This window comes from Carya illinoinensis, chromosome 9, assembly GCF_018687715.1.
Source record: "Carya illinoinensis cultivar Pawnee chromosome 9, C.illinoinensisPawnee_v1, whole genome shotgun sequence".
NCBI classification, from domain to species: Eukaryota; Viridiplantae; Streptophyta; class Magnoliopsida; order Fagales; family Juglandaceae; genus Carya; species Carya illinoinensis.
The window spans coordinates 35,072,393-35,097,110 of NC_056760.1; the positions used below are offsets into that span (position 1 = coordinate 35,072,393).

The window sequence follows — 24,718 nt, forward strand, 5'->3', positions numbered from 1 at the left end:
CAACATTTGTTTCTTGGGATCCTCCGGTATCCATATCACCTGGCTAAAAGAGTTTTATTTCTCTGATAAATTTCATTTAATTTCTTCTTTATATATATTTTTTCTATTTTTATTTCTTCATTATTTTTAAGTAATGTCTGTAGAAATCCCAATTATACATGCTGTCTCTTTGTAAAATAGTAAGGCTCTGTTTGGTTACATAGTTCAGATGAGATGAGATAAGATATTTTAAATAGTAATGAATAAAATATTGTTATAATATAATTTTTTAATATTAGTTTTGTATTAGGATTTGAAAAAGTTGAATTGTTTATTATATTTTATATGAGAATTTGAAAAAGTTGTAATGATTAGACGAGATGAGATGAGATTGTTTAGTTTTTGGAAACCAATAGAAGAAAATTATTATTATTTTTTTATAAAGAGGCTACACAAAACTTACACAATTTAGGACTTGTTTGAGGTTTTGTTCAGAGTCTTAAAAAGTGTTTAAATAGCCTTAAAATCTATTTAATAGAAAAATTAAGTTGTTTAGATATTACATGTGAAAGTATGTTTGAATCTCAAATAAGTTAATAAGTACTGTTGATATCGTGTTTCATAGCTTGGGCAATTCCGCGGAGGCCCAACTTGAGCAACTTGCGAAGAGGGAAGAGAGTGAGCTCTGGTGTAGTCCAGGGACCCTCTGATGCCAAAGTTAGTAGGAGATCTGGTGTGATGGAGAAAGCTAAGAGAGTGGTTAAGAAAAAAGAAGACCAACCTCTTCCCCTGGATGGGATCGGGGTATTTATATCGAGCTTTGATTCAACTGCCAAGGGAGATCGTGGAGTGTCAGATCGTGCTTGGGTCAGACCTGCCACCAACCTGCTGCTGCGGTAAAGTGTCAGGTAGAGATCTCGCTATCCCATGGGGTCTCAGACTGCACGCTATTGCGTGTTCAGGTCTCCTGACATGCATTAAATGCGGCGTGTCCCTAGCCTAAAGTGCCCACAATCGAACATTCCTAGCCGCTGGTGCTCTACAATAGTTGTTTGTCGTGTACCTTTCTGTAGGGCTCGGTTCCCCCATTGAGGCCCTGGGTGATCATTGCTCGTGGTGGGCTTTCTAACCAAGCTAGGCCCAGGGCCAAGGCCTCTTTAGGCTAGAAGATGTACCACGGGTGTGGCACAAGGCCTTCACCTCGGACTACCATGTCCTGCCTTGCTTCCCTCTTGATGGGCCTGAGGCTTTCTTGCTCCTTGTGGCCTGAGACAGTTGTGCTCGAGGCCCTTTCTCCCCTCACACTACCATGTGAATTCTCATCACATAGGCATGGAGTGAATTCATTTGTGCCTCGTGGCCCATGCTACCCATTAAACACGTGCCCTGTCACCAATCAACACTTCGGATTGGGGGGGGGGGACCTTTGAGTTCCTGAGGCCTTTTCAGTTTCTGACAGTTTGGGGTCAACTCGTCTTCCTTCCTTCTTTTTCATTTCAGATTAGTCTGCGACCTCCACGTGTTCCCTATCCCCCATTTCCCTTTTCTGAATTGTCTCATCGGTTGGGTTCCCTATGCCACCTGTCCCCCCTAAGGAGTAAGGAATGTGTGTCTCCTCGGCTCTAGCATCTCTTCTGCCTTCCAACAATTGATAGGATAGGTCGGCTGCTCCTCTCCCCACATCCCGGGAAGCACATTGGCCCATGCTTCCCACACGCCTGACACAACTGCTGCTACTCTCACCAGTTGGGATCCGTGAGATGTTTCGCTGATGTCATCATTGTTAGTGTTGCTTTGTTTCTCATGCCCTTCCTAGCCGTCCTTGGCTATATAAGGTCCCTGTCTTTCTTCATCTCCTTCATTTTTGCATCTTTCTCTCTGCACCTTTTCCTTCGACCCTTTGTTTTTCTGATATTTCCTCCCTGTGTCTTTGGCCTTCCGTTGTGCCTCCTCTTCTTTTAGTGCCTTTTATTCCCCTTCTGCTCCCTAGGTTCTTCTTCGCCACCGTCCTCTTCCCACTTCTTCAACTATGTTCGTCGCCTCCCCTTTTCTACCACCTTCAATCATTCCCATGGCCTCCAAAGCTTATTCTGAGCCCCTTCCTCCATACTTCACAGGGAAAAACTGGGTGTTGTCCATCACTCTCGTTGATCTTCAAGCGATTTTCTCAAAGTACGATGACCCCTCCTCCATGGTTGTCAAAGTCCCCAAGGCAGGGTAGCATGCAGTGGTAATGGGATGGCATCTTGAGTGGTGCTCTACACCCTTATGTTTGCAAATGGCCTGTGCGTTCCCTTCTGCCGCCCAACCTACGAAGTCCTCGATTTTCTAGGGTTGGCCCCTTGCGTAGCTTAATCCCAATGCCTGGAGGCTCCTGATAGCCAGCTACATTGTCTACATAAAGGCTTTTACTTCAATCACAGAGGGATATCTCGATCTGACCTCTTGGGAGTTCTTATACGCCTACTAAGTGAACCGCATCGAGGGGAGCATATGCAGCTTCCAGGGTCATTCCCCGACTAGAAGATTGTCAGCCTTGAGCAATGTCACTCAAGCATCAAGAAGTGGAACCAGAAATTCTTCTTTGTATAGGGCTCGAGATAGGAGTACCTAGTGGGAGAAAAGGTCCACCAATAGTACCCGTTTGGGCCATTTGGGCGTTCCTCCCTTCCTCCCAGCACCTTCACATCAAGTTGAACAAAAGGGAGGAGACTCAGCTGGCCACCGTAATTGCCTGGGTGAAGGCCCATCCTAAGGAGCTGCTCGCCGATGTGGCCTTGCTGATGCAAACATATGGAATTTCCTGTGTGCGCTAGGATTTTCTAGGTGAGATCCCCTCACCCTGGGGTTGGAAACGCGCTTCAAGCTCTTTTGGCAGCAAGGGGAAGCGGCAGAAGATGTGTCACGGCCTGCCCTGGGTAGGGGTGTAAAAAAAACCGATGAATCGGTAAAGCGGACCGGATTGGACCAAATCGATGGGATTAGTCTGGTCCTAAGTTTGGTTCAGTCCGGTACCAGATTTATTTTTCTTAAAACTGATCAAAATCGGTCTGGTTTCGATTTTTTTTTTTCTAAAACCGGACCGGACCTGACCTGACTAGTTTATATATATTTGAATTTTTTCTATTGTATATAATTTTTATATATAATAATATAATTATATATAAAATAGTTTTGTATTATATGATAAATTACTAATTAATATAATATTAAATTTTAAAATCTTATATCATATTATATATTATAATATATCACTATAATCTATAATACAATTATAATATATATTATAATATACTAAAATATATTATCACTATAGTATTATATACTATAATATACTATATTATATAATATTGTACATTAAAACTAGAAAATTGGACCGTATCGGATCAAAAACCTGTAAAACTGGAGTACCAGTTTAGGAGGGTAACCTGTACATGATCGGTTTTAGAAAATGTAAAATCGGTACATACCTGTTTGGTCTTAAATTTTGTCTAAAATTGGACCGGACCGGGCCAGTTACACCCCTTGCCCTGGGGGACTTCGTTGGAAACTCATGTGTAAGGGAAGAGGAGTCTGTATGCCCAGAGATCTCGGTCCCCACAACTTGGGGAAGCACGAGCTCATTCTTGAGCGGGTCGCACTCCACCGCCGGGCCCTTTTCTTCGGCTGGCCCCCATACCACATTTGTCGAGGCACCATTTGCCTTCTTGGAAGAAGAAGATGATGATGGCAATTTCTAGGCCGCCTTCAGTGCTTTTGTGCGCCTAGTTCCTCACGAGGCCGGTGAGGTAGAACCGTTCACGTCTTTTGAAGACGTTTTGAGGGAGGAGATTGCCCTTGAAGCCCTGGTGACCTTCTCATAGCTTGAGAGCTAGGAAGGAGAGTTGAACATTCCCTTTGAGGTTTCCCCAATCTTCCCTAAGATCAAGAGCCAAGTAGAGAAAGAAGAGGAAGAAGAAGAAGAACAAGAAGGAGAAAGGGAAAGGGAAGAAGAGGGAACCCCCCATGGTGCCTCCTCAATCACTGTTGGGGTCGAGGGTGGTGGGGAAGAGCAAGGGACCCTTCTTGACTGTCCCCCATCCATTACCAAGGTTGGGGATCAGGAGGAAGTTTTTGGGCCTGCCTCCCCTGGTGCTAGGTTTGTTTCCCCTAGGACCACTTCCACCGGGTTGAGCCACGCAAAAATATTCCCAGAAGTCTCCCCTCCCCTAATCGTTGAGTTTAGCGACAATGACAACTTTGAGGCAGGATCTTTTGCTACTTCTCATGGCTCGACCGACGGGGCCCTTTTCAGGCAAGGGAGGCGCATTTCCCGAAGAGAGGGAAGCCAAACCCCCGGGGGGGGGGGAGGGGAACCCCTCCTTGTCGTTGGGATTGGCTAGCCCTTTCTCTCTTCTGCAGGGGCAGGGGGTAGTCAAACCCCTGACTTGGATTTTGACAAGGACTAGGCAGCGGCAACCCAGCAAATGGCCTTGAAGTTGTGCCCTTACTTCACCCAGGTACGCCTTCCTGTCCTCCACTCACCATGCTGTGTCTTCTCTTCCTTTAGCTTCTAACTTTTCAAGCATTCTCTTTGAGCGCTGTGGACTAGCTAAGGGCGATGATAGGTGGGGGAGCTGGGGGAGCTAAGGGAGGCTAATTATCAGCTTGCGACGCTAGTTCACTACGAGCATTATAAGTTGAAGCAAGCGATTTAGCAGAACGAGGCCCTCTTTGTCGAGTGTAAGGGGCTGGTGGATGAGGTGAAAGACAGGCAGAAGGAGAACTAGTGCTTGGTGGTGGACGCTGGTAAACAACCTGCAGGTGGGCAAAGCATTACGGACGCCTTGAGGAAGCTCATCCAGCAACCTAGTGGGATCTAGTTACTCGGGATGCGGAGTTAGAGTCTACTCAGAATGAGTTGTAGAAGGTCTAGCGGGACAGGGCCTCGATAGTTGGGCAATACTTGCGGTTGTTGTCCAAGAATTTCAACCTCATTCAGGAGGCTCAGCACCAGAGGAGCAGTTGCAAAAGGCCAAGGAATGGGTTGGCGAGCTCGCGTAGACTGTGATCGAGAGTACCTCGATCTCATGGCTCGAGATCTCAAGATCTTGGGCATGAGGTCTCAATTGAATGACCTCAATCATCATTCTGTAGAGATTAGGTCTTGGATTGCAAACTCCAATGCCATCTGGGATGTGGCCTGGGCTTATGGCTATAAGGAAGGTCTTGAATGGATGTGCGAACATTTGCTAGTGCACCCCGAATTGGACCGACAGACCCTGGACCTGCTCTCCCTTCCCCCAGACTCCTAAGTGTAAGCCTACATTAGAACCTTTGGGAAATTGGGGTATCCCCTATTCCCTCCAGGTAGTCCTCCTCCTTCCTCTCCTCTGTGACGGGCTCTGGGCCCCTTCATTTTGTAGAATTTTTTGGATAAATTTCCTTTGTGCTTGTATTTTGTAAAGAATGCACATTGTGCATAACTGTAATGAAAGTCCCTTTCTTCCAACTGCTTGTGTCTTACTCATGGCTTTCTTTCCCCTTTCCCCCCCCCCCCCCCCCTTTTTTTTTTTGGGTTTGGGGTTGGGGCCTCGTAAGATAGACCTCAGGAGTTTGTGCTCAGCCTTGACCCTACAAAGAGTCTAGAAACTCGATTTCGTGGTGAATCTAGGGACTCGATTTCATGGTGAATCTAGGGACTAACTTTGTTGGATAGAAGGTCGGTTCTTAGAGACTTGACCTTACCCCGCAGTGAGTCTAGAGACTCGGCTTTGTTGGACAAGGGGTTAGTGAGTCTCGAAAACTTGGCCATACCCCGCAGCAAGTCTAGAGACTCAACTTCGTGGCGAGTCTAGGGACTTGAATTTATTGGAAGGGGCTCTGGCGAGTCTTAGAGACTTGTCCTTACTCTGCAGCGAGTTTAGGGACTTGATTTTGTTAGACCGGGGGTCAGAGAGTCTTAGAGCCTTGGCCTTACCCCGCAACGAGTCTAGAGACTAGACTTTGTGGCTAGTACAAAGACTTGTCTTTGTTAAATGTGGGGTTGGAGAGTCTTGGAGACTTAGCCTTACCCCACAGCGAGTCTAAAAACTCGACTTTGTGGTGAGTCTAGGGACTCGACTTTATTAGACTGGGGGTCGGCAAGTCTCGGAGACTTGACCTTACCTTGTAGCAAGTCTAAGGACTCGACTTTGTTAGATATGGGGTCAGCTAGTCTAGAAGACTTAGCATTACCCTACAGCGAATCTAGAAAGTTGACTTTGTAGTGAGTCTAGGGACACGATTTTATTTGATAGGGGGTCGGCGAGTCTTGGAGACTTAGCCTTACCCCGTAGCGAGTCTAGAGACTTAATTTCATGGCAAGTCTAGGGGCTCGGCTTTATTGGACGGAGGGTCTACGAGTCTCGGAGACTTGGTTTTACCCTATAGTGAGCTTAGAGACTCGACTTTGTGGCGAGTCTAGGGACTTGGCTTTCTTGGATGGGGGGTCGACAAGTCTTGGAGACTTGACCTTACCTCGTAGTGAGTCTAGAGACTCAACTTTGTGGTGAGTAGTCTAGAGACTTGGAGTTGGTTCCAAATTTGGATGATAAAGAGTTCGGGGCAAACATTCACGCATTCTTATTCGTAAATTTAGAACTTACATACAAGGTATTGCTCCCTGCCCTTACACAAAGTATTTCTTTAGGTGCTCGGTGTTCCATGGATGGGGGAGCTCAACTCCCTGGTTGCTTTTAAGACGGTATGAGCCAGGTCTGTTACTTACGATTATCACAAACATACCTTTCCATTGCAGTCCCAGCTTCTCTTCTCCATGGGTAGTTGCCCCTGTTTGTTTAAGCACTAGGTCGCCCACTCTAAAGGAGCATGATCTGACCCGTTTGTTGAAGTATTGTTCTACCTTTCGCTTGTTGCTTGCAGTCTATATTGCCGCCTCTTCCCTTGTGTCTTCTAGAAGATCCAACCCTTCTGCTAGCCTCTCATAATTGGCACTTGGGCTGAAGTGCTACATCCTGAACGTAGACATTCTGACTTCTATGAGAATTACCGCTTCGCTCCCATAAGTGAGGGCGAAGGGCGTTTCCCCCATGGGAGTCTAGATGGTCATTTGGTACACCCATAGCACACCAAGGATCTCCTTGGCCCATGCTGCTTTGTGTGCCCCAAGCTTCTTCTTGAGAGTGGAGAGGAGAGTTTTGTTGGTCGCCTCGGCTTGGCCGTTGGCTTGTGGGTGTCCCGACGAAGAGTACTTTACCTTGAGATATGTGCACCATTCCCGGTAGTGTGAATAGTTGAACTATTTTTCATTGTCTGATATGAAGCTCTTGGGTATGCCAAACCTACAGATTACTGACTTCCATAAGAATTTTGTGATGGCTTGGGAGGTGATGCTTGAGAGGGCCTTCACTTTGACCACTTTGTAAGGGACCACGAACTTGGCCCTTCCTCAGGCCACTGGGAACGGGCCAATCAAGTCTAGGCCCCACTGGGTGAACGGCCATAGGGTAGTGATCGACGTTAGCTCTTTTGTGGGGGCAGTGTAGCACCGGTCCGTGCTCTTGAAACTTCGGGCATTTCCTTGTGAAGTTTTCAACATCCCTGAGGGAATGGAGCCAGTAATACCTAGCTCGCTCATCTTTGCAGCCAATGCCCTCCCTTCCGTGTGGCTCCTGCAGACTCCCTCATGAATCTTTGCTAGCACATACTATGCTTCGCTTGGTGAGAAGTATCTAAGGAGAGGTTCAGAGAAGCCTCTCTTGTACATGACCCTTTCCAACAAGGTGAACTGGGCCACTTTGTTTCTAACCTTTTGTGCTTCCTCTATGTCGTTGGGCAGCTTGCCCTCCTACAGGAACTCCCTGATGTCCGCTGCCCATTCAGGGGACGCTGGGGTAGTGACAAGTTGATCGGCCCTGATGGATGGGGTATCGATTGTCTTGACCATGGTTTGTTCTGGGAGAGGGAGCTCTTCCTGTCTTGATTAGGCCTTTGCCAACAAGTTTACCTTTTGGTTTTCTCCCTTTGGGGCTTATCGGATGTGGAAGTAACGAAAGCATTTGCGCTTGTTGCAGATGAGCTGGAGGTACTTTTTTAGCTGGAGGTACTTTTTTAGTCTTTCTCTTTTCGTGGTTAATTACCCCAGCACTTGGCTAACGACCACTTGGGAGTTGGCCTTCACTTCCACCTCCTCAGCACTTGGTAATCAAGCAATTGTCATCCCAGCTAAGAGCGCCCCATATTCAGCCTCATTGTTGGTTGCTCTGAAACCAAGCTTGACTGTATAGTTATGCTTCTCCACCCGTTTATTCATTATGTGCACTCCCACACCCCTGACGGCCAAGCAGGATGAGCCATCTACGTAGACTTGCTAGGGCTTACCTTGGGGGCCGATCAGAACTTCCTCAGGGAAGCTAATGAATTCTATGACAAAGTTTGCTAACACTTGCCGTTTGATCGTGGCTCGAGGTAGGTACTCAATATTAAACTCGCTGAGCTTGATCGCCCACTTAGTGAATCGACTCAAAGTATCTAGCCTTTGTAAGAGATCTTAAGGGGAAGATCAGTGAGTACTTTCATTGGGTGGGCTTGGAAGTAGGGGCTTAATCTCCTTGCGGCAACAACCAGTACAAACACCAACATCTTAGTCTGCGGGTACCTAACTTTGGCTTCACAAAAGGCCCGGCTCATGTAGCAGATGGGCCATTGACATTCATCCATTTCTCTAACTAGTATCGCTGACATAGTGTGTGGGGATAAGGCTATATACACTGTCAAGTCCTCACTTGGTTTGGTTTTGTTTGGCTTAGGAGCAAAGGGTGGGCCAAGTACTTTATTAGGTTGGTAAAAGCTTTTTCATAGGCCACGTCTCACTCTTGGGCATTCTTTAGGACTTTGAAGAAGGGGAGATATTGATTAGTTGACTCGGTGATGAAGTGGTACAAGGTTGCTACCCAACCAGCTAACATTTGGACTTCATGAAGGTAATGAGGGAAGAGCATCCCCACATCGCTTTGACCTTCTTGGGGTTTGCCTCAATCCCTCTTTTGGAGACCATGAACCCCAGGAACTTTCCTGACTCTATCCCGAAAGCACATTTAGATGGATTGAGCTTCATCTGTTACTGTTGGAGAATGAAGAAGGCTTCACGTAGATCCGCCAAATGCTGCTTGGGCTTCTTGCTCTTCACCAGTAGGTCATCCACATATACCTCCATGTTTCGGCTAGGACTGTTCAACCGGGCCGGATTTAAAATCTGGCCCGGTCCGGAACCCGGATAACCGGATTTCGGTTCCGGGTTTCGGCCCGGATTGTATCCGGATCTGTCCAGTCCGGATACGGGTTATCTAACCTGGGTACCGTTTTTAAAATCCGGTACCCGGGTTTATGTAAAAACCAGTTTTAATGCCAACCCTCTTGTTTTTATTAGGTTTTTAGGCTTCCCCCCCTCGCTTCATCTCTCTCACTCTCTCGCCGAAACCTACTTACTCTGCCGATCAAATGTCGTGTTCCACAATGATGAGCTTCTCTCCCGATCGATCGGTGGAGGATTTTGATTTGTCAGGAGGAGAGCAGTACAAAGAGGAAAACGTGAAAGACGTCGATGATGATCCTAACAGAAGGTCAAAATGGTTGAAGTAGGAGCTCGCAAGAACCATAGATATGGGAGCGATTGCATCGAACGACTCCGAGATTTACAGTAGACATAGAAAGTTTAGAGAGAGAAAGAAAATGGAACAGAAGGGGAAGGAACGAAAGAAAGGAAGAAAGGCATGTGAAAGCAAACAATTGGCTACAAACATTTGTCTTGGGAACCTGTTTCAGATCCAGAACCCTAGCTGAAGATGATTCCCAGATCGGTAACAGGGGGAGGACAAATTAGTCGGCACCACTGGTGTGCTGCACCAGGACCTGATGGGTTTTCTGAGCCATCGGTATTATCATAAATAATTAAAAATTAAAAAAAATTAATAATAGAAAGATTTCTGAAAAAAAAATGGGTTTGATCCGGAACCCGAATTTCTGGGTTTTAAAAATCCAGATCAATCCCGATTTCGGACCGGATCACAACCCGGATATAATTAGGCCGGAATTCGACCCAAATTTTAAACTCGGTTTCCGGACCGGATATACCCGGATACCCAATCCGAAACCCGGTTGAACACCCCTAGTTTCGGCTGATCTTCTATTTGAACATCCGATTAACTAGGCACTGGTAAGTGGCACTAGCATTCTTGAGGCTAAACAACATATCTTTGTATCAGTAAAGCTCTCGGTTTGTGAAGAATGCTATCTTTTCTTCGTCGTCTGGGCTCATCCTGATTTGGTTGTATCTAAAATAAGCATCCATGAAGTTGAGGAAGGGATGTCCTGTTGTCGAATCCACAATTAGGTTGATGCATGGCAGGGGGAAGCTGTCATTTGGGCAGACTTTATTTAAGTCGATAAAATCGATGCACATCTGCCAGTTTCCATTGGCCTTCTTTACTAGGACCACATTGGAGAGCCATTCTGGGCAATGGGCCTCCCAGATGAACCCTTTAACTATCACCATATACTTCTTAGCACCGAAGCTCTTCAACTATCACCATATACTTCTTAGCACCGAAGCTCCATCGTTTCTGCTTGAATTTTTGAGCCGTTGGTTGACGCAAAATCGGTGCTTGATGATGAAGTAGTCTATCCCAGGAATTTGCTTGTGGCTCCAAGCAAACATATCCTGGTGCTCGATGAGAAGGCATTTCAAAGCTTTCCTCAATTCTGAATCTAGCTTGGTGTTGACTTGTACTATCTGCTCGGGCCTATATTTGTCGACCAAAACTAGCTCTACGTACGGATGTCAAATCAGGTTAACGGGTCGTGTTCATGTCATATCAATGTATGTATATTATACCATATGGATAAACCCAAAGCCGACTCATTAAGCTTATTGTGTCAAAATATTAAACTCTAATACGACCCATTAATAAAACGAGTCAAGTCATGTCATGTCAACTCGTTTATGTAAATTGATTGAATAGACCAGAAATTAATTAGTTTGACTTGATTAAATTTAATATAATTTTATATAAATGTTAAAATCAAAATATCTATAAAAATTATAAATTTAACTGCAAGTCCAAAATTAGTATCTATACAATAAAAATATCAAAATTAAAATTCTAAAAATGTTACTTTTAGGTATACGGGTATAATTGTAATTTTAACTTTCTTAACGGGTCATAATGGGTTAGAACGTGTGAAAACGGGTTGACCTGTTATCATCCCGTTAAACAATATTGTCTTAACGGGTCAACTTATTTTGATATAAACCCGTTAAGACTAAACCCCAAACCGTTATTATTGTATCGTATTTCTGTTGGGTTAACAGATTATGTCACATATTATCACCCCTAGCTCCAAGAGCTCATTTGGTTTGGCTTGCCAAAGGGCTAGCTCGTCGCGGACCTCTTCGTCCCATTTGGCAAGGACGAAAGGTGAAGGTGGCCTGGCCTCTCCAATCGCCACGACTACCTTGACCTCGTGCCTAAGCTCTCGCGTGTAACACTCCCGGGCCAGGAGCTGTTTGCCATGGACTTCTCCCAACCTCAAGTCGGTTGGGAACTTCATTTTGAGGTGGTAGGTAAAGGTTACTGCCCTCAAATTGTTCAAGGTGGGGTGCCCTAGTATCACGTTGTACAAGGATGGTGCCTTTACCACCAAGAAATCGACCATGGTGGCGGTTTTCTTGGGGGCCTTTCCTGCTAAGACAGACAGTGTGATGACCCCCATTAGTTGAACAACTTCACCTGTAAATCCTTTCAGTGGCATAGGGGCCGGGCATAGCTAGTTAGGGCTGATCCCCATCCTTATGAAAGCTTCCTAGAACAAGATGTCCGCTGAACTCTCATTGTCAACCAAGATCCTCCAAGTCGTAAAGTTCGCAACTTGCATTGTTATTACCAAGGCATCATCGTGGGGGTGGAGGATGCTTTCCTCGTCCTTCTCACCGAATGTTATTGGAGTGCTTTCGGATCGTGTTGAGGCCCTCCCAATAATGAACACTTCCTCATAGCAAGCCTTATGAGCGATTGCCCTTCTAGTGAATGATGTGGTTCCTCCTCCCGCGTATCCCACGGTGATCGTGAGGATCTCTCCAATTGGTGCATCTGTTTGCCGTGGGGAGGGGGGCTCTTGCGGCGCAGGCTTCATCGGATCTCGCTTCTCGCTCCCTGCCTCCCAGGGCTTATACCCCATTGGGCTCATTGACGATTGCCTTGGCGTCGATCTTAACAATCTTTCAACTGGCGTCTCTGGTCCCATTGGCCTTCCTCCCTTCTTCTCTTCAAGGCGTAGCAATTCCCGGAGCTGTGTCGGTTTGTCATGTGGTACTCACAATATTGGCGCCCTCCTTGGCTTGGCCCCGTTCCCTTTGTGAGCTTGGTTCACAATCCCCTTTCACCATCAAAATTAAGTGGGCATGGGGACCGCTGCGTGGCAAGGCCGGTGCGTTGCCCTTCCTCTTTGCATCCAGCGCTCCATTTCTTCTCCCTTCATGACTGTGGCTCGCTCTTTGCCCTGCGCCTTTCAATCTGCTTACTCCATCTTGGTTCGACGCAGAGCTGTTAGGGCCCCGAGAGTGTCTTTGGCATTGATGAACCCATCCGCTCGGTTTAAGAACTCCCTTAAGGTGGTGGGGGTCCTTTGTGCTATTTTTTCCATGAACGGGTTGCAGGGCCATATCTCCCCACCAGGGCCGCCAAGGTGATCTTTTAGTCTTGGTTGTCTGTGGTCATGCGTTCCCGGTTGAATCGGGAGAGGTATGACTTCAGGCTTTCACCATCCCGTTGCTTCATTGTTAGGAGGTATGCAGTTGGTTGCCTCCTCTTTCGGCTCACCATGAAGTGTGCCATGAATCGACTAGCAACTTGTTGAAACTCCCCATGGTTCCGAGTAGCAGGGATTCGAACCAGACTCGTGCAGCTCCCTTTAAGGTCAAGGGGAAGGCTCGGCAGACAATCTCCCTTAAGAAGCTGTGCAAGGTCATGTGGGCCTTGCACATTTCTAGGTGTTCCACTGGGTCCTTAGACCTATTGTATATTTGCATTTGAGGGACTTTGAACTTGGGCGGGAGGGGCATCACCATGACTCATGCGCTGTACGGCAGATCAGTATTGATGAGCAGTTGGTCAATGGTGGATGGGGTTCCCATCTGCTTGGCTATCTTTGCGTATTTATCCCTCAAATCTTAGAGCTTAAGGTGTATCTTGCATCTTTCTTCGTTTGCCACGGCGTTGAGTAGGTCAGGCTGTGAGTCAACGCGCTCGTTACCACTGGGTTCTCCTCCACCAGCTAGTTCTTCGTTGGTCCTTCTCAGGGCGGCATTCTCCTAGCGGAGCGTTCTGGTTTCCTTTGTGGGTTTCTTCAACATTTCTTCCATTTCTGCAAGTATCGCCTCTATCACTTCATTCTGGTTCTCCTCTCTCCGCGTAGTTTGGGTCAATGTTGCTGTCAGCATGCAGAGTACACACTTTTATGGAAAAGGATTCCACTGACGGTGCCATTGTTGATGTCGTGTTTTGCAGCCTCGGCAGTTCCACGGATTCCCAACTTGAGCAACCTGCGAAGAGTGAAAAGAGTGAGCTTTGGTGTGGTCCAGGGACCCTTCGATATCAAAGTCAGTAAGAGATCTGGTGTGATGGAGAAAGCTAAGAGAGTGGTTAAGAAGAAAGAAGATCCAACCTCTTCCCCTAGGTGGCATCGGGGTATTTATACTAGGCTTGACTTAGCTGTCGAGAGAGATCATTGGGTGTAAGGTTGTCCTTGGGTCAAATTTGCCACTTACCTGCTGCTATGGCAAAGTGTTAGTTTGAGCTCTCGCCATCCCATGGGGTCTTAGACTGCACACTGTTGCATGTTCGGGTCTCCTGACATGTATTAAATGTGGCGTGTCCCTGGCCTGAAACTCCCACAACGGGACATGCCTAGCCGCTGGTGCTTTGTGATAGTTGTCTGTAGTGTACCTTTCTGCAGGGCTAGGTTCCCCATCGAGGCTCTGGGTGATCATTGCTCGTGGTGGGCTTTCTTACCAAGTTAGGCCTAGGGCTTCTTTAGGTTGGAAGATGTACCACGGGTGTGGCACAAGGCCTCTGCCTCGGACTATGGTGTCCTGCCTTGCTTCTCACTTGATGGGCCTGAGGCTTTCTTGCTCCATGCGGCTTGAAACCTTTGGGCCTGGGGCCCTTTCCCCCCTCACAAATACGTTTGAGGGAAAATATTATTTTGTTACTTTTCCTCAAGTGTATTTTTTTAGATAATCCCGAATGTAATTTAAATTTTAAAAAAATCGTCAATAGGTAAAATTATCTATACAACTTATAATTACAACTTTTAAACTTTTAACAATATGATCATAATCTTTTAAAAATCAAATAATTGTCATTTCTATTTCAGAAAATAATTTGCTAATTAACTTGTTTATATACAAATGTAACATATTTAAAAATACTTCAAATATATGGTTATCAAATAGTAAATAATTTTATAATAATAGAATTTATTATTTAAGCTATAAATTATAAACCCTAAAATTATACACTATATTTCCCACCCAATCCCAAATATGCACTTAAACTTTACTTGACATTACTTTTTTTTTTTTAATAGTTGACATCAGGATTTTTCGCCATACGATTAACATATGAGTAGTGCTACCGAGGATGTAGCACGAACTCAGTCTTGAGAAGAGCATTTTTTAAAATTTTTTTCATTCATTTTTTATATTTTTAAATATTTTTTTAAAAATTAAAAAATTCATAATATTATTAAAAATATTTTCTTAATTACTAAGTAAAAAAAGATAAAGAGAATCAAGACACAAATTCGAGACTCACATTTGGTGGGTTTAGTATTTCTGTTAACCAATATAATTGGATGTTGCTACTTTAATTGAGAAAGCCATTCGATAAAGGATGGTGCTAAGGAACCTGCTGGAGCTCTTGCTTGCATTTTGAGTTTTTTTAAAAGATAATTTTAAATACTATTCAATATTTTTTAAAAAATAAAAAAAATTACAATATTATTAAAAAAATAATTTTTTAATTCCTAAGTGAGAAGAAATTGAAAAAAAAAAGTGGGAGCAGGAGCTCCTAGTGGGATCCCTATCATTTTCCATCAATAAAACATCCGATTGTTGCATTTGTATTTTTTTCCTTTATTTTCTTTCAAATAATTTTTTAAATATATTTAAATATTTAAAAAGATACACAAGTGAATAATTACTTCTTTTCTTTAAGAAAATAAAAAATAAAAAAACCACCACCAGATAGCTTAATGGGTCTATTCTATGAGATTTACAATATATAAGCATAGTCGCGTACTAATTTGTATATCAATACTGATTTATTCATATTTAAAATTTAAATTAATATTATTTTTAATAAAATTTATTTTTTAATCAATCACATCATATTAATATACAGATTAGTGCATAATTATGCTTGCAAGTATATTTTTTCCTATCCTATTGACAGAATAGCATTTTCCTATATAATTATATTAGATGAGCAATCCAATATAAAATTTGATAATACTTAATTTTTTTTATAATAAAATGATAGTACAACTATTAAATATGCTCATCAATGTTTCTATTTATACATTTTTATTTTTTTTAATAATTAAGTAAGTGATTATTAGTAATTTATATATTTTTTTCTTATATATATATATTTTGGTGTATACATTTTATAAACAACCTGACATAATCCTTTTAAAAAATATGAATTAAATATGCATTTGAGAAAAAAAAATACTAAATTTATTTCAAGAATTATAATACAATTATTTCTGTGAATAAAAATGCTGGGAGCTCTCTGGTAACTCCCACTAGGACTGCCGTTGAGCTTATTTATTTATTTATTTATTTATTATTATATTTTACTTAATCGTTAAGTAAAATATTAAATAAATATATATATAAAAAAACACACATAAAATCACAGCCACCCGTCTGTGATCATCAATGAATGGTAGGTAGAAAAGACAGAACAGAAGCGTCGACAGCCACGAAATTTATTGGAAATCGGTGGAGAGGTCGAGAGGTGAGAGGAGAGGCATTTTATCCTTTTCTCGTAATTTCCGGATCATTTCATTGTACGCATCGCCTTACGTCATTGTGTCCGCTAAGCTCTTCTATATATACTCTTCCTCTCCCCCTTTCTCTTCAGTCCTCTTGCTATTAATCCCTCTTATCATATTCTCTCTCTCTCTCTGCGACGCTATTTTAGAATTTCTGAAACATGCAGATCTTCGTCAAAACCCTCACCGGCAAGACCATCACTCTCGAGGTCGAGAGCTCCGACACCATCGACAATGTTAAGGCCAAGATCCAGGACAAGGAAGGTATTCCCCCGGATCAGCAGCGTTTGATCTTCGCCGGGAAGCAGTTGGAGGACGGTCGCACCCTTGCCGACTACAACATCCAGAAGGAGTCCACGCTCCATCTCGTCCTCCGTCTCCGTGGTGGGATGCAGATCTTCGTCAAAACCCTCACCGGCAAGACCATCACTCTCGAGGTCGAGAGCTCTGACACCATCGACAATGTTAAGGCCAAGATCCAGGACAAGGAAGGTATTCCCCCGGATCAGCAGCGTTTGATCTTCGCCGGGAAGCAGTTGGAGGACGGTCGCACCCTTGCCGACTACAACATCCAGAAGGAGTCCACGCTCCACCTCGTCCTTCGTCTCCGTGGTGGGATGCAGATCTTCGTCAAAACCCTCACCGGGAAGACCATCACCCTCGAGGTCGAGAGTTCCGACACCATCGATAACGTCAAGGCCAAGATCCAGGACAAGGAAGGGATCCCTCCAGATCAGCAGCGTTTGATCTTCGCTGGGAAGCAGTTGGAGGACGGTCGCACCCTTGCCGATTACAACATCCAGAAGGAGTCCACGCTCCATCTCGTCCTCCGTCTCCGTGGTGGGATGCAGATCTTCGTCAAAACCCTCACCGGCAAGACCATCACCCTCGAGGTCGAGAGTTCCGATACCATCGACAACGTAAAGGCCAAAATCCAGGACAAGGAAGGCATTCCTCCTGACCAGCAGAGGCTCATCTTCGCCGGGAAGCAATTGGAGGATGGGCGTACCCTCGCCGATTACAACATACAGAAGGAGTCCACTTTGCATTTGGTGCTCCGATTGAGGGGAGGGATGCAGATCTTTGTTAAGACCTTGACAGGAAAAACCATCACTCTGGAGGTGGAGAGCTCGGACACCATCGACAACGTGAAGGCTAAGATTCAGGACAAGGAAGGCATTCCTCCGGACCAGCAGAGGCTCATCTTTGCCGGGAAGCAATTGGAGGATGGGCGTACCCTAGCTGATTACAACATTCAAAAGGAGTCAACCCTCCACCTCGTCCTTCGCCTCCGTGGTGGTGATTTCTAGATGCTTTTTCTATATGGTGATATCATGTCGGCTTTGTCTATGGCGGTTTGTTGGGTGTTATGTCTCGCCTGCCTTTCTATTGAAGTTTTCTTTGGTGTATTTGTTCTGTCCCTTGGTTCTTCTCCTTAAATAAGAAAGAACTTTTAGTAGCTAAATCGAGTCCTCGGACAAATGTAATTCCCTTTTCCATACCTAAATGAAAAATAATGGCTTAGTTTGTTCAAATTCCTGCTTTCATCTTGATGGTCATGGGAATTCGTGATTGCTTTATTTACGTAATTTCTGGAAATGGATACGACTCTTGATCTTTCAATTGAATATAATATCAAGGAGCACAATGCTGTGTGTCTTGTATTTGTCCACCAGATTGTCGTTAGGTTTGAAGGGTCACAGGAAATTGCTCAACTTTAGACTAACTATTCACGGTTGAGATGCTGCCGAGATTGAGAGATTTCAGAGATTCATCTAAAGTTCTCAATCTAATTGTCCAGATTGAGAGACCTGGTCTTTCCCGGTAAACAATATCTCATTCAGAAGCGCTATGCTACCGTCTTCAAACTCGCAAAACTTTGCCAATTTTTTCTCTTTAAACTTTCTGCTTCCGTGGAAACCAGAGATTCATTTGATTTTTAATTATGCACTATTCAATTGGTTATTTCTGTTGCTGAAATTAAATGTTCTATAATGTTTGGTTCAAGATTTCTGCACGGTGCATTCACTAGAAAAATACAATCGAAAGGGTAAAAAGCTGCGTGTAACTCCTTGTTCAAAGTGTTGCCACTTGAATTGCAGTGCTATGCAAGCTGTCTTTGGTAGGGTTTGGAATGCTCCATGTTGATTGAATAAGGTATTTGGTAAATCTGCTCTCCAATCTCCATGTTGGTTTTGAAACAACATAGCTTGTTAAAATATAGAGTAAACAAGTGAAGTTTCATGGACGAATAGCAAATTAAGTACTGGTAGAGTAAGGGTTGAGATGGTCTGGAGTCACTCTAAAAGCTTCTTATGTTTAGGGGGGAGGAGTTTTCAAACGATGTCTTAATGGCTCATTAGCCGTTAGTAGGAGGGCCTGTTTTCTTCAATTTCTATCCGATTTTTAAAAGCCAGTATTAGCTCTCAATATTTTTATTGTTCTTGACAATTATTGACCGAGGCACATTCTGATCAATATACGTGTTTGGGTGGCTGGAAATAATAGGAGCCGAGTTAGAAACTTGGACTGGTCAGGGAAGAAGAATTTGTATTCTTAACGATTCTAGATCTTCTCGACATATGCTTGAAACAAAACTTCAAAGGAAGAAGTTAGAATTGGTCAAATGACATCATCTCACCCTTAAGTTCTTCTTGTTGGTTGATTCGTGGTAGTGGCCCTAGTGGGTTTTAGAGTCACGAACCCAAGATTCTCATTCTTGGTCTATTGGTAGTTCCAAGCGAGACTGCTCTGCTCTGCTTTTCTGTTGTTTTATTCTGTTTTTTTGCAATTACATAATAAAATTTGGCCTGCTCTGATTTAATTAAGAGAAATTATATTGACAGTCGTGATTGTATAAATACTACGCAGTTTCTTTAAAATAAATAAATTAATAAGGGATCTATATAAAAAAATTAATTTTTTAATCATGAATTACATTCTTTTTCAAAGCGATTGGGTGGTATTTGCATATTTTACGATTATACGTAGCATTATTATTTAAATAATGTCAATCGAGAGCTGTGGTGGACAGAGTCATCAAATCCAAGAGAAGAAAAGATGTTAGGTTTTAGAGGCCATTTTCAGAAGATGTGCTGTAGTCAAGACTGTTAAACTTTGGAGGTGCGTGTTTCCTTTCCTCAAAAGCTCCAGCTGAATTTTCTCACTTTTAAGATTGAACATTGTTATTCATCTTCAGCTCTTCACCTCCATCAAAAGCTTCACAAATAAATGAAACATCATAAATAATTGAAACGAAATTAGGAGTCCTGTTGATATTAATAGGTGCACCCTTGAGAGTCGCATTTATATTTGCAGTCCGGTTCTACTAATTGCCTTATTTTTTGTCATATACCAAATAAATGTGTCACGAAGAAAACTCTAGTATGTGAATTGTTTGTCTGTCCTTGCTGCAAGGATCAGGGCATTACAAGTTTTTACCCCATAACATAGATATCTATACTCAATTTGTCAAAAAGAACATAAATACTGTGCTACCATCTGCAGAATTGGCACATCAGCAGCTTTATGGAAGTTTACAATCTGGTCATTATCTCCTGGTTTTAAATCTCTGAATATTTCTGCCTCTTATTTCTCCTTGTCTTTTTCCTTTCTTTTACTCAAACGATCAATGCTTTAATTCACCCCGTCTTAGCTGAATGAGAAATCTTTTGAGGTAATTTCAATTTCAATATCATGTGCATGGTTTGTATGATTCTTAAACCATTTTCGATCATCATGGAGTACTTGAGCAGGTGACTGGGGAGAACCCATCTCGGAATCTCCATTGTTGAAATTGGACATCCTTGGTGATGTATGAATGCTGTCTGGATCAGCTCGGTAGTGACGCAGAAGATGGACAGGGGACATTGAGTGCAATGGCGTGGTTGGCGTACTGTTTGATTGCCGGTTTTGTTTCACTTTCTTCTTTGCTGTCTGATGCCATGTTCTTAGTGCATTTGCCACCCTATCGTTGAAGATTGTTGGCTTCATACTCGAACCCATCTGTCATTTTGTATGTTCTTTAAGCCAATGGAAAAAAGAATACTCGCATTCAACGCGGAATAGTCGACTTGCAAGACGTGTTTTATATGGAGTAATGCTATTTTTTGTTCAGAATTTCCTCATTCTCAGTCGTACCGATTGTATTCTTAAGGTAGCAAGTTATAGTCCTACCTGTGTTACCAAGGCATATAGAGGAAGAGTGACATAGCTGCATAGTATCTGTATGAGCACCCTGCTCAAATGGTAAATATTACTGGCATTAGTTAATCACCCCTGTAGCACTCATGTCATTTGCACACAATGTGGTTAGGAAACTCACTTACCCCATAGATATTCTGATTATGAAATCTTCCATCTTGTCATGGAAGCAAGACTTTATGCCAAATTCATACTGATAAACAAAAATAAGAGAATTATAATTGAAGTCAATTTGAGGGTTTTCTTAGATCTGAAAATTAGTGAGTAACTGAATGGTTTACCCAAGTCCAGGCAAAGAAGGCCAGCTGAAAGGCATTCTGCAAGAGCAAAAGAAAGATAAAAGTGTGGAAAATAATTTGAAATTAATTGGTGGAATACAAAAATCTCTGTGATATGTAGAGGTACCTGAAAGAGAACAAAGTGAATAAGATAAAGAATGAGGCGAGGGCGATTGAACCAGAAAAGGTCATCCCCAGGTTGTACCACTGGGTTTCCTTTGACGATCTCTCCTCTGTCTTGAATTCTCAGACCCATCTTGGTTATGATGACCTGTAGCTTTGTCCCCACCAATAGAATTATCTGCAAATGCCACGTCAGCCATTAGCTGGACCCTCCCACAGAAGTACGAGCGTATAAAAACCATGGGATCAAGATCATGCTTACAAACAGTGGGAGGAAGGGCAACCACAGATAGGAATACCAGCCTGTGCAAAGTGAGTATTGTTAGAAATACGACATTTTTTCTTGGAAAACTTGTGCAATCCAAAGGACCGGAGCATTTAAAAAAAGATAAATAAAAAGCAGAGTAGCACAGTAATACAAGTGAGATGATAAGGATCTTTGTTGTCAAATAAAAGCTTACCGTGTGTATTAAATAATAGAAACAGTACCGCAAAAAGCCAGATTATTGGGCTGCAAGCGTTGGATTAATGTTGGATTAGAGGCATGAAATAAGTCTAATAATATATATTTTAGGTATAATCTATCTTTCACACTTATAAAGCTTAGATAAAAATTTGAGGTAAAGTTACTTTTATATATATTTTTGTGTATTTTACTGATGTGATTGATAAAAGTAATAATTTTATGTTAGGAAAAAAAAGATATTGCTAATCACATTAGTAGAATGCATAAAAAATATTAAAAAATGACTGTAGATAGAGTTTTTGATGTAAAATCAACTTATACGAGTAGCCCTAGAGATCAGGAAAAAGGACTAGGTTCAAGAGGTAATTAGAGTCACACACCTGATCCCAACAACAACTTTGAAATCCTCTTCAAGTGATCTTTTGATGTATCTTTGGAAATTGAACTTTGTTTGACTCTGAGGTGCCAGATGTGCCTGTGGTTTAAATTTGATTCCATTAATATTAAAACATCGAGCTTGAGTAGTACTTCTTTTGGACGTTAAAATTCGATCCGAGCAATACATGATTCTCACTTGTTTAGTACAAATACAATTAAATGGCATGGCTACAAGACTATACAACTACTTGAATCGATCATGATGTCTAACCCTAATAAATTATATTTAAGAGTTACAACATAAATAAACTATTTTATCAAAATTAAATATATAGTTCACGAACAAGTTTGAATTCACTCGAATAATAAAAGAGTTATTCACCAAGAAAAAATGTAACATAATTCCATGGTAATACCAATTTATATTTTACCATCCACAGCTCAACTCAACTCAATTAATATTGCCCGCCTAGCTATTTGGTTAACTGCAAGAGGGGGATCGGAAGACAGCTTACAATAATGAATCCATGGCGCAGGGTCAAGTAATCGACCTTGGGCACTGATCTGATAAACTGTCTGAAGAAACAAACCTGCAAAGTTCATGGTGTTTGCAATATATGAATATTCTGAGTAACAGTAATATTAATTACTAGATCATTTGAGATCCTCTTTAACTTTCTATTCAAATAAGATGATCCATGCAATTATATATTTGAGGTCTATCCAAATAAATGTTGTAAATAAGACTTATATATGTCTATATATATGCTTATAAAAAAACTACTAAAGATGAAAAAAATTCTAAAATTTGAATCTTACAAATCAAATCTTATATTTAAATGATGTGTATGGAGTTCAACACACCGACTTGAAAATAAAATAACTCAAATTAAGAATATATATATATATATATATCTTAATTTGTTATATATATATATGTGTGTCGATCATGCTGTACTGAAACAAACAGTATCTTTAAACAGTACTCACTATCCATAGGAGAACGGATGAGCGACTCCAGAAGCTCAGGTGCCTTCGTCCAAAGGATGTATCTCTGGCAAATCTAAATTTCTCCGGGTCTGCATGCGAGTACACAAACCCACCCAACAAATATTCCTTTTAGATATTTGACTGTGTCAATATCCATTAATCCTGATCATTATATATATATATATATATATATATATATATATATTTGCTCAAGAAAAAGTTAATACACGATATTTATGATCTCGTCTCTTATTCTAATGAATATTATTGCATATTAATATATGATATTTGACAGTTTATAATCCAGCAATCTTATAAGCATGTGAGACAAAGATTTGATTCGTTAGGAGTAAAATAATATTGAAGAACAATTCTATTTTTTTAATTGTATAGAATCAAGGAGATCTAGCAAACGAAGACTCGATGAAGAGCTATACGTAAAGACGTATAATTGCTTGCTTGCTTGGTCCCATGATTATGCGTATGGGAAAGCCATAATACCATGTGAGAATTGGTAGTCGACTGTCCTCGTTTCCATTTCCCACTTCTTCCATTTACTCATCTGCAAACCACACGTACGTACACGTTGTTCAGCAGAATTATGTTTTTTCAGAGAGGGAGAGAGAGTTCAGATTGATACCTTTGCTCTGCTGAAAGCTAGAGTGGTTATACAATACATCACATGGAAGACTGCAAGCACAAAGATGAAGATATGGAGCTGGTGAATGCCATCGGTCGACATGAACGCAACTTTATCCTGCCAAATATATATTCACCATAAAACTCGACGTCAAATTTGACGTTACATAGATATTAGAGATCGAAAGCTAATGATCATGAATTATAATAAGCTCAACATGCCTTCTCTGCGCATTTGTCATAATATCCTGCAGCGGCCAAAGCACGTCGAGTACTAGTATTAGTACTACCTAAATCTGAAATACCTAGTAGTCTTCTTTGGCCATTATTGTCGTCAGAATTACTTCTGTTACTTCCCTTCTTGTTTAATTCTCTTTCTTCCTTTTTGTTGCATGGATGCCATGTTGCCCCGACAGCCTTTGATATACATATATTCGAAATGGGTCCTTGCCCTACTGTCAGTAGCAAGGATATGAATCCCAACAGCATAAGCTCTGAGAAATTTACGAGACTACTGTACGTGAGTTAAAGTTCTTGATCATGAAAACCCAGTCATAAAAAAAAGAAGCAAAAACTATATGTTTTGTAAGAGATCAAATTGTTAACCTGATTTTATCTTTTCAAGTGCTTCATAAAGAGCTCGCTTGTTTCTCTTTGTCAACAACTGCAGGCCGGGCACAGATCACCATAAAACCTCATTGTGATATATAGATTATAAGCAAATCATGCATGAATAATAATTATATCCCATACATCCCAACTTAATTATAAAGCATATACAGCTGTCTAACTCGTACGTAATTAGCTAGAAGATCATAAACTTTACCTTTGCAACTAAGTGAATGACATATTCAATGAGGATAGAAACTACAACCAGCACAAAACACACAACTGCCACTGCCCAAGTTGGCGTTTCTTCCAGAGATCGCTCCCCCTTGGGCCCTCCTCCTGCCATTTATATTATATATTTGCTTCGATTTCTATTCTTTTAAGGGAAGCTGCTACCCACTGTAAGCAGAGGAAAGTAAGAACAAAAGGATATATATTGCTTAAGCAATGTTAATCTGAAGTCATGTGTGTAGCAGTATGGTTATTTAAGCGAAAAAAAAAAAGAAAAAAAACTGAAGGGTCACCCGCGGGGAAAGAGAGAGGAAGCTGGCTATTTCAACACAGCTTGAAATCAGCTTGCCGTCCAATAGAAGTGACCAAGACTACTTTTTAGAGTAAGCAAGGTGGGGGAATTAATTGGCCAGGAGAGACTTTGACTTGGGACGTGTCTAAGGAAATGGAGAAGATAAGAGAGTCGAGACTGGGTTTGATTCATAGGAAATATATCTATGGCTAAGATTAAAAATTATTCTTTCCCATCACTACTTATCATGACGTATTCTCTTGTGTTGGACCATGAAAAATGTAATATTTGTTTGACCGTGTACATAACGCATGCAATTTGTCAAACCGTCTATATTATATATAGCTAGGTTATAAATTCATTTGTCAAATCGTGTATGAACTTATTTGTATGGCTATACATAGCTATTAATGAAAACTATTGAAGTTATTA

The 24,718-nt window shown here is 42.0% G+C and overlaps 2 protein-coding genes across 2 annotated transcripts; one reads left to right on the plus strand and one right to left on the minus strand.

Annotated features, from left to right (window-relative positions):
- The first annotated feature begins 16,149 nt into the window (after positions 1–16,149).
- On the plus strand, positions 16,150–17,612 carry LOC122275854 (polyubiquitin 4). Its single transcript, XM_043085141.1, has one exon. It carries the CDS (start codon positions 16,239–16,241, stop codon positions 17,385–17,387), a length of 1,149 nt encoding a protein of 382 aa, XP_042941075.1. The 5' UTR covers positions 16,150–16,238; the 3' UTR covers positions 17,388–17,612.
- Positions 17,613–19,337: 1,725 nt separating this feature from the next.
- On the minus strand, positions 19,338–24,222 carry LOC122275855 (MLO-like protein 6). Its single transcript, XM_043085143.1, has 15 exons — positions 23,981–24,222; positions 23,761–23,818; positions 23,377–23,648; positions 23,156–23,272; positions 23,017–23,077; positions 22,516–22,604; positions 22,041–22,115; positions 21,528–21,622; positions 21,143–21,192; positions 20,944–20,984; positions 20,686–20,859; positions 20,562–20,597; positions 20,406–20,473; positions 20,254–20,314; positions 19,338–20,082 (listed from the first exon to the last, which is right to left on the minus strand). Exons 1-15 carry the CDS (start codon positions 24,107–24,109, stop codon positions 19,729–19,731), a joined length of 1,680 nt encoding a protein of 559 aa, XP_042941077.1. The 5' UTR covers positions 24,110–24,222; the 3' UTR covers positions 19,338–19,728.
- Between the last annotated feature and the right edge of the window lie 496 nt (positions 24,223–24,718).